The sequence below is a fragment of the Armigeres subalbatus genome, unplaced genomic scaffold, assembly GCF_024139115.2.
Source record: "Armigeres subalbatus isolate Guangzhou_Male unplaced genomic scaffold, GZ_Asu_2 Contig431, whole genome shotgun sequence".
Taxonomy (NCBI): Eukaryota; Metazoa; Arthropoda; class Insecta; order Diptera; family Culicidae; genus Armigeres; species Armigeres subalbatus.
The window spans coordinates 1-16972 of record NW_026943185.1 but is presented as its reverse complement, the minus strand read 5'-3'; the positions used below and the strand labels follow the sequence as shown (position 1 = coordinate 16972).

General features: G+C 44.8%; 1 protein-coding gene across 1 annotated transcript; it reads right to left on the bottom strand.

Annotated features, from left to right (window-relative positions):
* Positions 1-253: 253 nt before the first annotated feature.
* On the bottom strand, positions 254-16881 carry LOC134204164 (E3 ubiquitin-protein ligase goliath-like; the record flags this gene model as incomplete). The annotated part of the gene is made up of 5 exons (XM_062678986.1): positions 254-1359; positions 1438-1514; positions 16158-16229; positions 16472-16589; positions 16664-16881. Coding segments are annotated over 5 exons (1011 nt in total), but the record flags the coding sequence as incomplete, so codon positions are not given.
* Between the last annotated feature and the right edge of the window lie 91 nt (positions 16882-16972).

The window sequence follows — 16972 nt, the reverse complement described above, 5'->3', positions numbered from 1 at the left end:
AACTTTACCGCCTTGCCCAATGATCCATACATAACATTGAATAAATGTATAGCAATAGAATCATACAATTGAAGAAGTATTGAATATTTATGGATCGTAGTTCCAACCTATAGACAAAAACTTGCGCTGAAACAAGTTTCAAACATTCTAATATTCGGTAATAATCGTGATTCTCAACAATGATAAACATTTTTTTCGAACAGCAACCCATCTATCCAGCATTTATCTTCGGCAGTCGTTAAAGTCAGCTCAGTAGTCATCATCGTAATCGTCATCTATTTATTCTACCATAACAAAATACGAATCTATCGCCTTACTTGTAAAATGTAAAACATTCACTTTCTCGTCTGTACAAGTCCCTATCTCTATCGATATAAGCGATCACGCAACCGGATTCACATCCCAGTCACGAATCTCTTCTACCGAACTAAAGCTATCGATATTCTTACAATGCTATTTACAAAACAGCTCTCCCCCTCATTGAACTGACTGTTTCACAAAGCCTCATCCCAGTCCATCTCCCGTCAGATGCACACGATGTGGCGGAGGAATTCTCAATTTCTCAGGGCCCCAGTATTTAGATCTCTCAGAAATCCGATTCAAACCCTCGATAACTAAACCTACGTGCCACTAGGGCATCATTAGAATTACTCGAATACATACAATAAAACACATTTCAGAACTCCGTCGAAAAAAAAACACCTCACACATGAAACGCACTCTCAGTTCGCGTGCGCTTCGATTAACTCTAAATGATTAGGAAAACCCGTTTCCTTCTGCTTTTCCCGAACCCACACTCCCCCAGTAATCAGACGTCGGTAATTTGTCGACTACTACATTGTCGCTGTCGATGTCGTCATCAAGCTGTTGGTGCTACTACCCCCGCTGCTGTTGCTGCCACCACTCCCACCGGACCCGGTAACGGAGGTCGAGATGCCGCTATCAGCCGGCCCGCTATTGATGTTGATTATGATCGTAACGATCTGATCTGGCTCCGCGGAACTACCACTATGACTATTACTACTATTGCTACTACTACTGTTGCCGCTATCGCCGCCGGCAATCAACACTCGGCTGGTGGTGGTGGTGGAAGCACCCCCACCACCGCCCACCGCCGCCGTCGTCGATGACGACGACGACGTGGTGGTCGAACTGTTGGAAGGGGGCGGCGGGACCGCTACGCTAAAGTAATCGGCAATGATGGGATTGGTCGGGGCGGACGAGGAAGTCGAGGACGTTGAGGAACCGAGTGAGGAACCCACCACAAAGCCGTAATGCTTGAGGATGTCCATCTTGCACATCGGGCAGGTGCGGTGCTCGAGCAGCCACGGATCGATGCAGGTCTTGTGGAATTCGTGCCTGGAAAAAAGGAAAAGCGCGTTGATGAAGAATAGTTCGAGTGCGGGATAGAGTCATGAAGCGTCGTTGAATACTCACTTGCAAGGAAGAACGCGTATCACATCCGTTACTTTGTATGGCTCGATGCAGATGGCACAACAGTCGTTGTCGATTTCCTGTGGGAAAACAAATATTTGGTTAAAACTTTTAGAATGATTTATTCTTTTGAACTAAATGGACGAAGCGAAATGACTGAATCACACAAAGTTTAAAATTGTACTGTCCACTTAGTAAATTGGAGACGCATTAGTAAAACTTTTTTATATTTGTCAAGTCATAATCCTGAACGTGTTATAGAACCTATCGATATAATACACGTTTGGTTCGATTTTTTTGCATAGGTATATTTAAAGCGGGCAATTTTTCCATATCGAAGAAATGGTTGTTTAAATGAGTTGCATAAAATGTATATATCATTTATTTCAGTGTTGTAATGGAAAATCTATATACATAAAAATGAATTTCTGTCTGTCTGAACCTTATAGATTAGGAAACTACTGAACTGATTGGCGTGATTTTGTATGCAGAGGTTTTTGGGACCGGGGGAGGTTCTTAATGTGGTTCGAAGCCCCTTTCCCCTTTGGAAAGGGGGGCTCCCATACATACAAATGAAACAGAAATTTCGACACAACTCGATAACTAATCAGAGTATAAATAGATTTCAGGCAAAACGAAGTTTGTCGGGTCTGCTAGTTAATAATAAAATAACGTTTACATTAAATCATCTTGCTCAAGTAGTACGGATCAAACGTACAGAACTTCCTCCTGGATGAATTATTGAAATGAAATATCCCAAAATATTCTTGAAGAAAAATTCCTGAATAAGTATGAGGAATTTCTTGACGACGTTCTAAGAGGAGTTTTTGGGGAAATTCCAAGACGAGTTTGGTAGAATATTTAAAACAACTCCCGGAGAAATTCTCCAAAAAAATCCGAAGAAAATCTCCATGGTTTCCAAAAAACTGTTTTATTATCCAAGATTTTTGGACTTCTCCAGATTTTTTAAAAGAATTCTCCGGAATTTCCAGAGGCTTTCTTCGGAAATCTTGAAGGATTTTCCAAATTCATGTAGCACCCCTAGAGTTTCCTTAAACAATTATCGTAAATTTTGTAAAACTATCATATAAAAAAGAACGAAATATAACACGTCTTACAGTGCATTACGCTCTAACTTTCATCTGCTCTGTGACTGAGTAAAATTATATTGCCGTCTCTTTTCTTCCCATGGAAACTTTACTCAATTTTCGTCAAAAACAGGGGTGACATTGTGCATCTCGACTCGAAACGAGCAAACCATGCAAACTCTCATACGAAAGAGTTATCGATAGGACATGCGCAAAGGGGCCCCAAAACTACTCATAGTTTTCAGTCGGAAATTGAAAAAAAAAACTTTCCAGGGAAAAAAGAGACGGCAATACAATTTTACTCAGTCACTGAGCAGATGAAAGTTAGCGAAAAGCAATACTGAAAACTGAAAACAAGTGTTTGAGGAGAAGAATATTTATGAAACATGCAAAAATATCCACTGCCTACTGGTGGGAATCGAACCCACACCTCCCATTACGCTAGACGGGTGCTCTACCACAATGCTACGATAAACTTAATGAGACCCTCATTGATGAATACAGTCCAATCCCCTACGGAAATTGTGGATAATTCACAGTCAGCTGAATGCCTTATCAGTGTGTTTGTGGCTCCTTTATGTGCGGACTGCCAGGCAATTCTACGGAAAGAGGCCGACGTGCGCATAATGCTACATTAACAGGAAAACTTATAAAGGCTATTCGTACCAGAAGAACGCAAACCACCGTATTATTGCCGACTTGAAAAACCTTTCTTCAGTGTCATTGCTCTTTGAAAATATTGAGCACCTGCTCAACAAAACCAACAAACAACGAGTGCTTATCTGCCGTAATCTAAAAAAGTGACGTATGCGCCATTTTACAACATACATGTTTTCCATTTTTCTGTTAAAGAGTACGATGATTAATACTCGTTAACACATTTTTTTGAAAATGGCGTATACGTCACTTTGCCAGATTGCGGCAGCTATGCTTCTTCTTATTATTATTATTATTAGCATAACACCCCCACTAAGCTAATTGGCCAAACACAATGGATACGTTTGCGTGGGTTTTGACAGTTTTCCCATGGGAAAAATGCCAAAACGTACGCATACATACCCATTCTGCGAGGCTCTTAAAGGCCGGAGCACAATGGATACGTTGCGTTTGAGTTTGCGTTTAGTAATCCGTTTGATACGTTTTGTACTAAAATACAAAACGTAAGCAAAACGGATAAGCAACCCACAATGTATACGGTTTTGGACAGTTTTTCAAGTCGAGATTTCGGGCTTATATTTATTCAGACAAGATATTAAAGACAAGCATCTCGGAATCCAAAACAAAATTCACTTGCGTTTTCAAGGGCACACCACTCAATATGAAAGCATCGCACAACTGTCATTTTCATTCGCCGCAAAGCTGAAATAATAAAAACAAAAGTTGTCCGCTGCCTCCGTATTGAGTGGTGTGCCCTTGAAAATGTGACTGAATTTATTTTTGGAGTCTGTGATCCTTGACCTTGTAGAAACATTTAAAGTATTCGGGATATTTTAAAAAGACTTAAAACTGAGTTGTTCAATGGAGGCTGGAGGCTAGGGTGGCTCAAAAAACACTTTTTCATTTTTTTCGATGGGCCACCCTCTCATTATGTTCTATTTGATTCCCTGATGCTCTGGACAAAATTTCAGCCAAATCGGTCAACGTTTGGGCGGTGCTAAACTCGTTGGAAGTCTATATGAAAAAATGTATGCAGAAACATCGAAAAACAGTGCTGCAAATCACTTAGACGGTTCAATTTACGATGAAAAACTATGATACTCATTCAGTTCTCGTAGAATTAAATACAGAATGTTATGCTGAAAACCGCGAGAAGATTAGAGTTAACTAGGCAAAGACATTAGCATTTTACTGAAGTGTTGTATGGGTGAATTTATTTCTTTTCAAAGGTAAAAGAAACGAAATTTGCTCGGACCCCACTGCAGAGAAATGCTAATAACTTCACTGGGCAAACACTAATCTTTTCGCGGTTTTCAGCATAACATTCTGTATTAAATTCTTCAAGATCTGAATGAGTATCATAGTTCTTCATAGTAAATTGTACCGTCTAACTGCAAATCACTGTTTTTCGATGTTTCTGCATACATTTTTCCATATGAACTTCATCCCATCGAAAAAATTGAAAAAAGTTTTTCCATACTAATTTGAGCCACCCTACTGGAGGCTAATTAAATATCTTGATAGATTCAGATGTTTACAAGGATGTGTAAGATGTGTAAGATTTTTTTTGGATCTCTGTAGATCACGGACTGCAAACAATTACTTGGAATTAGTGTTTTTTACATGAAGTTTAGAATGCAATTGTAAGAGATTTCTTAAAATTAGCCAAATACTTCGATTATCCATTTTTTTAATCAAAAATATTCGTTTCATATAAGTTCCTCTAGGAATTCCTCCGCAAGTTTTCCTACAAGTCCTACCAGGAATTTCATCCGAAATTCCTCCGAGAATTCCTCCACCAGCTCCCCCAGAAATTCCTTCGTAAAGTCCTCCTAAACTTCATCCGGAAGTACCTCAAGATATTCTTCTGAAGCTTTCTCCAGAAATTCCTTTTTAAGTTTCTCCAGGAGATTTTCCAGAAAATCCTCTAAAAATTTCTCAGAAAGTTTATCCGAAAGTTTCGCCGAAAATTCTTCTAGAAGTTCCTACAAGAATTTCACCAGAAGTATCTCCGGGAATTCCTCCATAAATGCATCCAAAAAATCATCCGGATTTATTTATAAGGATGTTTTGACAAATTCTCCAGGAATACCTTCAAAATATTCTCTAGAAATTCTTTAGGAAGTTTCTCCATTATTCCCTCTGGATATTCCTCCAGAGATTAGTTTGGTAGTTTCTTCAAAAATTCCTCCGGAGAATTCTCCACGAATTTCTTCGAAACTTTCTCCAGAAGCTTTCTCGGCAGTTCCTCCAAGAGTTCCCCGGAAAGTTCTTTCAGGAAATCTTCCGCAAGTTCCGTCGGGAATTCCTCCGCAAGTTCCTCCAGTTGTCTGGTAACTTCAAAAATTCCTCGGGAAGAGAATTTCTTCGAAAGTTTCTCCAGGAGTTCCCTCGGTAGTTCCTCCAAGAATTCCCTAGGAAGTTCCTTCATGAATTCCTCGGAAAGTTCTTTCAGGAAATCTTCCGCAAGTTCCGTCGGGAATTCCTCCGCAATTTCCTCCAGGAATTCCTCCTGGAATTCCTCTAGAAATTTCTCCTGGAATTCTTCCGAAGTTACGGCAGGAATTCCGGGAGGAACTTCCGGAGGAATTCCTGGAGGAACTTCTGGATGAACTCCTGGAGGAACTTCCGGAGGAATTCCTGGAGGAACTTCCGGAGGAATTCCTGGAGGAACTTCCGGAGGAATTCCTGGAGGAACTTCCGGAGGAATTCCTGGAGGAACTTCCGGAGGAATTCCTGGAGGAACTTCCGGAGGAATTCCTGGAGGAACTTCCGGAGGAATTCCTGGAGGAACTTCCGGAGGAATTCCTGGAGGAACTTCCGGAGGAATTCCTGGAGGAACTTCCGGAGGAATTCCTGGAGGAACTTCCGGAGGAATTCCTGGAGGAACTTCCGGAGGAATTCCTGGAGGAACTTCCGGAGGAATTCCTGGAGGAACTTCCGGAGGAATTCCTGGAGGAACTTCCGGAGGAATTCCTGGAGGAACTTCCGGAGGAATTCCTGGAGGAACTTCCGGAGAAACTTCCGGAGGAATTCTTGAAGGAGGCTTTCAAGAGGCTAGGAAGCCTCCCTTCAAGAGGCTCGGAAGCCTCCTTTCAAGAGGCTCGGAAGCCTCCTTTCAAGAGGCTCGGAAGCCTCCTTTCAAGAGGCTCGGAATCCTCCTTTCAAGAGGCTCGGAATCCTCCTTTCAAGAGGCTCAGAAGCCTCCTTTCAAGAGGCTCGGAAGCCTCCTTTAAAAAGCTCGGAAGTCTCCTTTCAAGATGTTTGGAAGCCTTCTTTCAAGATGTTTGGAAGCCTCCTTTCAAGAGGCTCGGAAGCCTCCTTTCAAGAGGCTCGGAAGCCTCCTTTCAAGAGGCTCGGAAGCCTCCTTTCAAGAGGCTCATAAGCCTCCTTTCAAGAGGCTCAGAAGCCTCCTTTCAAGAGGCTCGGAAGCCTCCTTTCAAGAGGCTCAGAAGCCTCCTTTCAAGAGACTCAGGCCTCCTTTCAAGAGGCTCAAGTCTCCTTTCAAGAAGCTCAGGCCTCCTTTCAAGAGGCTCAGAAGCCTCCTTTCAAGAGGCTCAGGAAGCCTCCTTTCAAGAGGCTCAGGCCTCCTTTCAAGAGGCTCAGGAAGCCTCCTTTCAAGAGGCTCAGGAAGCCTCCTTTCAAGAGGCTCAGGCCTCCTTTCAAGAGGCTCAGGCCTCCTTTCAAGAGGCTCAGGCCTCCTTTCAAGAGGCTCAGAAGCCTCCTTTCAAGAGGCTCAGAAGCCTCCTTTCAAGAGGCTCAGAAGCCTCCTTTCAAGAGGCTCAGAAGCCTCCTTTCAAGAGGCTCAAGCCTCCTTTCAAGAGGCTCAGAAGCCTCCTTTCAAGAGGCTCAGAGCCTCCTTTCAAGAGGCTCAGAAGCCTCCTTTCAAGAGGCTCAGAAGCCTCCTTTCAAGAGGCTCAGAAGCCTCCTTTCAAGAGGCTCAGAGCCTCCTTTCAAGAGGCTCAGAAGCCTCCTTTCAAGAGGCTCAGGCCTCCTTTCAAGAGGCTCAGAAGCCTCCTTTCAAGAGGCTCAGAGCCTCCTTTCAAGAGGCTCAGAGCCTCCTTTCAAGAGGCTCAGAGCCTCCTTTCAAGAGGCTCAGAAACCTCCTTTCAGGAGGCTCAGAAGCCTCCTTTCAAGAGGCCTCAGAGCCTCCTTTCAAGAGGCTCGGAAGCCTCCTTTCAAGAGGCTCGGAAGCCTCCTTTCAAGATGCTCGGAAGCCTCCTTTCAAGAGGCTCGGAAGCCTCCTTTCAAGAGGCTCGGAAGCCTCCCCAAGCAGCACGCGCAACATCTTTCAAACAGGTGTTTGTTCCTAATAAATTGCCTTCTTTCAAGATGTTCGGAAGCCTCCTTTCAAGAGGCTCGGAAGCCTCCTTTCAAGAGGCTCGGAAGCCTCCTTTCAAGAGGCTCGGAAGCCTCCTTTCAAGAGACTCGGAAGCCTCCTTTCAAGAGGCTCGGAAGTCTCCTTTCAAGAAGCTCGGAAGCCTCCTTTCAAGAGGCTCAGGCCTCCTTTCAAGAGGCTCAGGCCTCCTTTCAAGAGGCTCAGGCCTCCTTTCAAGAGGCTCAGAGCCTCCTTTCAAGAGGCTCAGAAGCCTCCTTTCAAGAGGCTCAGGCCTCCTTTCAAGAGGCTCAGAGCCTCCTTTCAAGAGGCTCAGGCCTCCTTTCAAGAGGCTCAGAAGCCTCCTTTCAAGAGGCTCAGAAGCCTCCTTTCAAGAGGCTCAGAGCCTCCTTTCAAGAGGCTCAGAGCCTCCTTCAAGAGGCTCAGAAGCCTCCTTTCAAGAGGCTCAGAAGCCTCCTTTCAAGAGGCTCAGAAGCCTCCTTTCAAGAGGCTCAGAAGCCTCCTTTCAAGAGGCTCAGGCCTCCTTTCAAGAGGCTCAGAAGCCTCCTTTCAAGAGGCTCAGGCCTCCTTTCAAGAGGCTCAGAGCCTCCTTTCAAGAGGCTCAGAAGCCTCCTTTCAAGAGGCTCAGAAGCCTCCTTTCAAGAGGCTCAGAGCCTCCTTTCAAGAGGCTCAGAAGCCTCCTTTCAAGAGGCTCAGAAGCCTCCTTTCAAGAGGCTCAGAAGCCTCCTTCAAGAGGCTCAGGCCTCCTTTCAAGAGGCTCAAGCCTCCTTTCAAGAGGCTCAGAAGCCTCCTTTCAAGAGGCTCAGAAGCCTCCCTTTCAAGAGGCTCAGAAGCCTCCTTTCAAGAGGCTCAGAGCCTCCTTTCAAGAGGCTCAAGCCTCCTTTCAAGAGGCTCAGAGCCTCCTTTCAAGAGGCTCAGAAGCCTCCTTTCAAGAGGCTCAAGCCTCCTTTCAAGAGGCTCAGAAGCCTCCTTTCAAGAGCTCAAGTCTCCTTTCAAGAGGCTCAAGTCTCCTTTCAAGAGGCTCAGAAGCCTCCTTTCAAGAGGCTCAGGCCTCCTTTCAAGAGGCTCAGAAGCCTCCTTTCAAGAGGCTCAGGCCTCCTTTCAAGAGGCTCAGGCCTCCTTTCAAGAGGCTCAGAAGCCTCCTTTCAAGAGGCTCCAGCCTCCTTTCAAGAGGCTCAGAAGCCTCCTTTCAAGAGCTCAAGCCTCCTTCAAGCCTCCTTTCAAGAGGCTCAAGCCTCCTTTCAAGAGGCTCAGGCCTCCTTTCAAGAGGCTCAGAAGCCTCCTTTCAAGAGGCTCAGAAGCCTCCTTTCAAGAGGCTCAGAAGCCTCCTTTCAAGAGGCTCAGAGCCTCCTTTCAAGAGGCTCAGAGCCTCCTTTCAAGAGGCTCAGAAGCCTCCTTTCAAGAGGCTCAGAAGCCTCCTTTCAAGAGGCTCAGAGCCTCCTTTCAAGAGGCTCAGAAGCCTCCTTTCAAGAGGCTCAGAGCCTCCTTTCAAGAGGCTCAGGCCTCCTTTCAAGAGGCTCAAGCCTCCTTTCAAGAGGCTCAGGAAGCCTCCTTTCAAGAGCTCAGAAGCCTCCTTTCAAGAGGCTCAAAGCCTCCTTTCAAAGAGCTCAGGCCTCCTTTCAAGAGGCTCAGGCCTCCTTTCAAGAGGCTCAGAAGCCTCCTTTCAAGAGGCCTCAGAAGCCTCCTTTCAAGAGGCTCAGAAGCCTCCTTTCAAGAGGCTCAGAAGCCTCCTTTCAAGAGAGCTCAGAAGCCTCCTTTCAAGAGGCTCAGAGCCTCCTTTCAAGAGGCTCAGGAAGCCTCCTTTCAAGAGGCTCAGAAGCCTCCTTTCAAGAGGCTCAAGCCTCCTTTCAAGAGGCTCAGGCCTCCTTTCAAGAGGCTCAGCCCTCCTTTCAAGAGGCTCAGAGCCTCCTTTCAAGAGGCTCAAGCCTCCTTTCAAGAGGCTCAGGAAGCCTCCTTTCAAGAGGCTCAGAAGCCTCCTTTCAAGAGGCTCAGGCCTCCTTTCAAGAGGCTCAGGAAACCTCCTTTCAAGAGGCTCAGGCCTCCTTTCAAGAGGCTCAGGAAGCCTCCTTTCAAGAGGCTCAGGCCTCCTTTCAAGAGGCTCAGAGCCTCCTTTCAAGAGGCTCAGAGCCTCCTTTCAAGAGGCTCAGAAGCCTCCTTTCAAGAGGCTCAGAAGCCTCCTTTCAAGAGGCTCAGAGCCTCCTTTCAAGAGGCTCAGAAGCCTCCTTTCAAGAGGCTCAGAAGCCTCCTTTCAAGATGATTGGAAGCCTCCTTTCAAGAGGCTCGGAAGCCTCCTTTCAAGAGGCTCGGAAGCCTCCTTTCAAGAGGCTCGGAAGCCTCCTTTCAAGAGGCTCGGAAGCCTCCCCAAGCAGCACGCGCAACATCTTTCAAATAGGTGTTTGTTCCTAATAAATTGCATTGAAGACACTGGCAATACATCGAGTCACATTAAAGCCACTTCCCAGTTTCAGAAAATCACAATGTTTCATTTCCGTTTAAGTGGCGTCGCAATATTCTACCCATCTGACTTCTTGGGTGGTTTAAAATTCGATGTGTTTCATATCAGAAACAAAACAGATAAGTTGCAGAATTAATAACACTTCGGTTAATTGCTGTTACGACAATGTTTCTGATATGTTGCAAAACACTTCGAGCTCAGCTGAGCAGTATTTTATGTTTGACAGTCCTCAGCATGTTCCGTATAAGGTACAATGAAGTTACAAATGACTTTGTTGTTTATGTAGTGCACTTGTAGCAGAATCTCCAAATAGAATTGTTGGTGTGATGGTTATAGTAGAAGGTTGCAAATCTCAAGGTTCATGGTTCGATTCCCGGTTGGTTTTTGTGTTTTTATTTTCATTGTAGCCGCAAAATGTTGCAAATAAGCTCCACCTCTTGCGCTTTTTGTGTCACAAAGGAGTTCCAAATACGACGTGTTGTGCATAAGTCAGACCTTTAGTAAGTCACACCACAGTTGTTGTTACTCACTGAGAAACAAGAGGTGTTACTTGGGTCCTTTCAAGAGGCTCGGAAGCCTCCTTTCAAGAGGCTCGGAAGCCTCCTTTCAAGAGGCTCGGAAGCCTCCTTTCAAGAGGCTCGGAAGCCTCCTTTCAAGAGGCTCGGAAGCCTCCTTTCAAGAGGCTCAGGCCTCCTTTCAAGAGGCTCAGAAGCCTCCTTTCAAGAGGCTCAGAAGCCTCCTTTCAAGAGCTCAGAAGCCTCCTTTCAAGAGGCTCAGGCCTCCTTTCAAGAGGCTCAGGCCTCCTTTCAAGAGGCTCAGAGCCTCCTTTCAAGAGGCTCAGAGCCTCCTTTCAGGAGGCTCAAGCCTCCTTTCAAGAGGCCTCGCCTCCTTCAAGAGGCTCAGGCCTCCTTTCAAGAGGCTCAGAAGCCTCCTTTCAAGAGGCTCAGGCCTCCTTTCAAGAGGCTCAGAGCCTCCTTTCAAGAGGCTCAGAAGCCTCCTTTCAAGAGGCTCAGAGCCTCCTTTCAAGAGGCTCAGAAGCCTCCTTTCAAGAGGCTCAGAGCCTCCTTTCAAGAGGCTCAGAAGCCTCCTTTCAAGAGGCCTCAGAGCCTCCTTTCAAGATGCTCAGGCCTCCTTTCAAGAGGCTCAGGCCTCCTTTCAAGAGGCTCAGAAGCCTCCTTTCAAGAGGCTCAGAAGCCTCCTTTCAAGAGGCTCAGAAGCCTCCTTTCAAGAGGCTCAGGCCTCCTTTCAAGAGGCCTGGAAGCCTCCTTTCAAGAGGCTCAGGCCTCCTTTCAAGAGGCTCGGAAGCCTCCTTTCAAGAGGCTCGGAAGCCTCCTTTCAAGAGGCTCGGAAGCCTCCTTTCAAGAGGCTCGGAAGCCTCCTTTCAAGAGGCTCGGAAGCCTCCCCAAGCAGCACGCGCAACATCTTTCAAACAGGTGTTTGTTCCTAATAAATTGCCTTCTTTCAAGATGTTTGGAAGCCTCCTTTCAAGAGGCTCAGGCCTCCTTTCAAGAGGCTCAGGCCTCCTTTCAAGAGGCTCAGGCCTCCTTTCAAGAGGCTCAGAAGCCTCCTTTCAAGAGGCTCTCAGAGCCTCCTTTCAAGAGGCTTAAGCCTCCTTTCAAGAGGCTTGGAAGCCTCCTTTCAAGAGGCTCAGGCCTCCTTTCAAGAGGCTCAGAGCCTCCTTTCCAAGAGGCTCAGAGCCTCCTTTCAAGAGACTCAGGCCTCCTTTCAAGAGACTCAGAGCCTCCTTTCAAGAGACTCAGGAAGCCTCCTTTCAAGAGGCTCAAGCCTCCTTTCAAGAGGCTCAGGCCTCCTTTCAAGAGGCCTGGAAGCCTCCTTCAAGAGGCTCAGGCCTCCTTTCAAGAGGCTCAGGCCTCCTTTCAAGAGGCTCAGAAGCCTCCTTTCAGAGGCTCAGAGCCTCCTTTCAAGAGGCTCAGAGCCTCCTTTCAAGAGAGGCTCAGAGCCTCCTTTCAAGAGGCTCAGAGCCTCCTTTCAAGAGGCCTCAGAGCCTCCTTTCAAGAGGCTCAGAAGCCTCCTTTCCAAGAGGCTCAAGCCTCCTTTCAAGAGGCTCCAGCATCCTTTCAAGAGGCTCAGGGCCTCCTTTCAAGAGGCTCAGGCCTCCTTTCAGAGGCTCAAAGGCCTCCTTTCAAGAGGCTCAAGCCTCCTTTCAAGAGGCTTTTGAAGCCTTCTTTCAAGAGACTTTGGAAGTCTCCTTTCAAGAGATTTTGGCTTTGGCTTTGGAAGCCTCCTTTCAAGAGGCTTTGGAAGCCTCCTTTCAAGAGGCTTTGGAAGCCTCCTTTCAAGAGGCTTTGGAAGCCTCCATTCAAGAGGCTTTGGAAGCCTCCTTTCAAGAGGCTTTGAAACCTCCTTTCAAGAGGCTTTGGAAGCCTCCTTTCAAGAGGCTTTGGAAGCCTCCTTTCAAGAGGCTTTGGAAGCCTCCTTTCAAGAGGCTTTGGAAGCCTCCTTTCAAGAGGCTTTAAGCCTCCTTTCAAGAGGTTTTGGAAGCCTCCTTTCAAGAGGCTTTGGAAGCCTCCTTTCAAGAGGCTTTGGAAGCCTCCTTTCAAGAGGCTTTGGAAGCCTCCTTTCAAGAGGCTTTGGAAGCCTCCTTTCAAGAGGCTTTGGAAGCCTCCTTTCAAGAGGCTTTGGAAGCCTCCTTTCAAGAGGTTTAGGAAGCCTCCTTTCAAGCGGCTTTGGAAGCCTCCTTTCAAGAGGCTTTGGAAGCCTCCTTTCAAGAGGCTTTGGAAGCCTCCTTTCAAGAGGCTTTGGAAGCCTCCTTTCAAGAGGCTTTGGAAGCCTCCTTTCAAGAGGCTTTGGAAGCCTCCTTTCAAGAGGCTTTGGAAGCCTCCTTTCAAGAGGTTTAGGAAGCCTCCTTTCAAGCGGCTTTGGAAGCCTCCTTTCAAGAGGCTTTGGAAGCCTCCTTTCAAGAGGCTTTGGAAGCCTCCTTTCAAGAGGCTTTGGAAGCCTCCTTTCAAGAGGCTTTGGAAGCCTCCTTTCAAGAGGCTTTGGAAGCCTCCTTTCAATAGGCCCGGAAGCCTCCTTTCAAGAGGCTTTGGAAGCCTCCTTTCAAGAGGCTTTGGAAGCCTCCATTCAAGAGGCTTTGGAAGCCTCCTTTCAAGAGGCTTTGGAAGCCTCCTTTCAAGAGGCTTTGCAAGCCTCCTTTCAAGAGGCTTTGGAAGCCTCCTTTCAAGAGGCTTTGGAAGCCTCCTTTCAAGAGGCTTTGGAAGCCTCCTTTCAAGAGGCTTTGGAAGCCTCCTTTCAAGAGGCTTTGGAAGCCTCCTTTCAAGAGGCTTTGGAAGCATCCTTCCAAGAGGCTTTGGAAGCCTCCTTTCAAGAGGCTTTGGAAGCCTCCCTTCAAGAGGCTTTGGAAGCCTTCTTCAAGAGGCTTTGAAAGCCTCCTTTCAAGAGGCTATGGAAGCCTCCTTTCAAGAGGCTATGGAAGCCTCCTTTCAAAAGGCTTTGGAAGCCTCTTTTTAAGAGGCTTCAAAAGCTTCCTTTCAAAAGGCTCGGAAGTCTCCGTTGAAGAGGATCAGAAGACTCCAAAAGTAGTTAATGTCTTATAGGAAGCATGATGTATAAAATGACTATACATTAGGGTGGCTCAAATTTGTATGGGAAAAACTTTTTTTCAATTTTTTGATGGGCCGCCTTCTTATTCGGTTCTATTTGATGCCCTGATGCTCTGGACAAAATTTCAGCCAAATCGGTCAACGTTTGGGTGGTGCTAAACTCGTTGGAAGTTTATATGCAAAAATGTATGCAGAAACATCCAAAAACAGTGAATTGCAGTTAGACGGCACAACTTACGATCAAGAACCATGATACTCTTTCAGTTCTTGTAGAACTAAATACAGAATTTTATGCAGAAAACCGTGAGAAGATTGGAGTTTGCCCAGCTAAGTTATTAGCATTTCTCTGAAGTGGGGTTTGAGTAAATTTCGTTTCTTTTACCTTTGAAAAGAAATAAATTCACCCCTACTACACTCCAGTAAAATGCTAAAATCTTTGCCTAATAAACTCTAATCTTCTCGCGGTTTTCAGCACATCATTCTGTATTTAATTCTACAAGAACTGAAAGAGTATCATGGTTCTTGATCGTAAATTGTGCCGTCCAACTGCAAATCACTGTTTTGGGATATTTTTGCATACATTTTTCCATATAAATTTCCAATGAGTTTAGCTCCGCCCAAACGTTGACCGATTTGGCTTAAAATTTGCCCAGAGCATCAGGGCACCAAACAGAACCCAATTAGAGGGCGGCCCATCAAAAAATTTGAAAAAGTGTTTTTTGAGCCACCCTACTATACATCCAGAAAAAAAATCAGACAATTTTTTGGATTGCCTATATTTCGTTAGTTTTCAGATCAGTTTCTCACCTATCTCATGAGCTATGCTTATTTTCAGCGAAAAATGATATGTAAAAGTTCAAAGGGGTACCTCTCAAAGAAAACGCTGAGAGCCGCTGGTGTAAATCCAATTCAGGAAATTTTCGACTCTCCAATGAACTTGGATACTTCAAAGGGGTCTGACCCGTACACGACTCCATTAGTATTTATGAAAAAATTGGCAAATGAGCTCACTAAGGAGTACTCCTTTATTTTGGCTTTTTAATAACTCCCTAGAATCTGGAATCTTCTAAAAAATATGGAAACATTTTATGTAGTACTAATATTTAAATCTGGCTGAAAATCAGACGTACGTTATTATTGTGGCACAGCCCTTATCGCTTGCATTCCAAAATTTTTCGAAGCAAAAAAGATAGAATCACTGGTCGCTGGTAAAGGTCGGAATCACTGGTAAAGGTCGCTCGACCTCAACAACTATGTAGAAGCTCTATATACGGACCCTAGAAAGCCATTTGATCGCGTTGATATACCGTTGCTGCTTTTTATACTACAAAAAATGGAATTGAACCAGGTGTCCTAAATTATCAAAATATTTTTTCGAGCCAACTCTTCATAAAATCTGTCTAATCTACGCAAGACCAGCTGCCTGAGAACAAATTTTTTTTTTTTTGCAAAATTTTTGTGTGGATGGCAATTGAGGGATCAAGTGTCCTAAAATTGTGACGGAATGTTGACATTTTGGCCAGTCAGCTCATTTAGCATATTTGTGGCTTTGTAATGTGAAAAATCATAGCATTTGGTCATTGTTAGGAGAAGTTGTTCAAATTTTGCGTGGCCAGTAAACAAATATTTGGGAGGGTCAAAACAAATATACTGTTCTTCAGAATCAATACGGTTGTGAATAAAAAATGTAACTCATCACATAATTGTCTACGGGATTTATACTAAAAAATATGCTTGAACAAAACTACTTTGGTTCTCGGTAAAGCAAAGGGAATCAAGTCTCTCCACCAGTAGATGAATTTGCAATATTTTCATGCTGTTAGATATTGTCAAATTGCCAATAGTTAAGAATGCTAAGAACCAAACATTTTTGAACCACACAACTGATGCAGTTATCTTCCAGTAGCTAATGTATCAATTGGGTTTTCAGTCATTTCAGAAACATTTTTCTCCCTTGGAAAATAGAATAGCACCTTCCACATCACCATAATTAAGTACCTATGTATGTCCAGAATTAATTTCTCCATTTAAACTACTGAACTCAATTATCTCTTTTTCTTCAAATATCGTTACTGAATCCTGTCTAATGAATTTCCAGCTTATTCCGGTATCAAAAAATATATATAAATATCCATAACGACAGTGTGGTCTGCTGGTATGGTGAAACAATGTTATAATTGTTGTTTATATTTGAGAAAGCAATGTACAATTTCTCATCTTACAGAATTAGAAAAAATGTGTGATTTATTAAATTCAGTATCGCAAAATCCAACAAGCGCGTTTAGAAATATTTCTCCCATAAAGAGTGCAAAAACCCCATACCCAGCGAATGTAGCAGTTCAACCCAATCACCAACCGGACGCAACTCACCAGCAAAGACTAATGACCCGCGATCTAGCGAACATCTCGACAGCTGCTCTTGTTACTGTTCTCTTCCATTTTCCTACGCTACCGCTACGTAATGAACGAAACAAAAATAGCTCCATACCGTAGCTAAACTATGAATGAATCATTTTTCCACAATTCAACGAAAATGTGCTGATTCAATCATCACTTTCAGTCGGTTTATTTCGCCAAAACATGAACCTAGAAATGAGCGCTGGAGGTCTCGGGGGAGAACTTACCTTGTCATCTGATTTAATACTCTTGGTAGGAATTTTGGCAATGATTCGCTTCGCTACGTTGCATAGTCGCCTCTGTTGAATGGAAGAAAGGAATGATGAAAGAAGTTAATCCATGAATTAAATTGTAAGACTTCTTTCTTCTTTTTGTTGTTGTTGGTACACTGACCCCACTCATAGTCACTACAGCTATTTGTAAAAGTCATGAATGAAATGTGCTTAACAATGCATTTCGTCAGAGTAAATAATATTGTTCATCGAAAAGCGAGTACTGCCCCAGTGTGTACCACCAACAAAGAAACAACCCGGACACTTACCGACTGTTTGTCTTTGGTTTGCAAATACCGGAACCGCTGCACGTAGTAAAACACCAACCACACCAACGAGATGATCATCAGCACGATGAACGAAACCGAAACGAACAGCACCGATGTTCTACGGGAGGGTGGGAGAGTGAAATCGTAAAAGATCAATGTTACCGTTCGACTTTGACACACGCAGTTTCTTACCGATTGATGTTGGCCAGCGATCGGATGTGGCGACTTCCTTCGATGATTGCCATCGTCACTTTGTAGCCTTTCTGTTCCATGATTTCGATCAGTTCGTGTCCTTTGGCTTTCGTTGTGAAAACGGCGGTGATGTCTCCTGAAACAAGAAAACAAGAGAAGAGGCACGGATTAGTATGTGGAGCAAAGTAAAACGCACAGAAGTTCGTTAAACGGTTATTCTAGTAAGGATTGCAATTTGCATCAGGCAGATGGATATCAATGCGTGCAAATGCGCAACATAATAGTTAAAACAACGTTTTCAAACTCTCA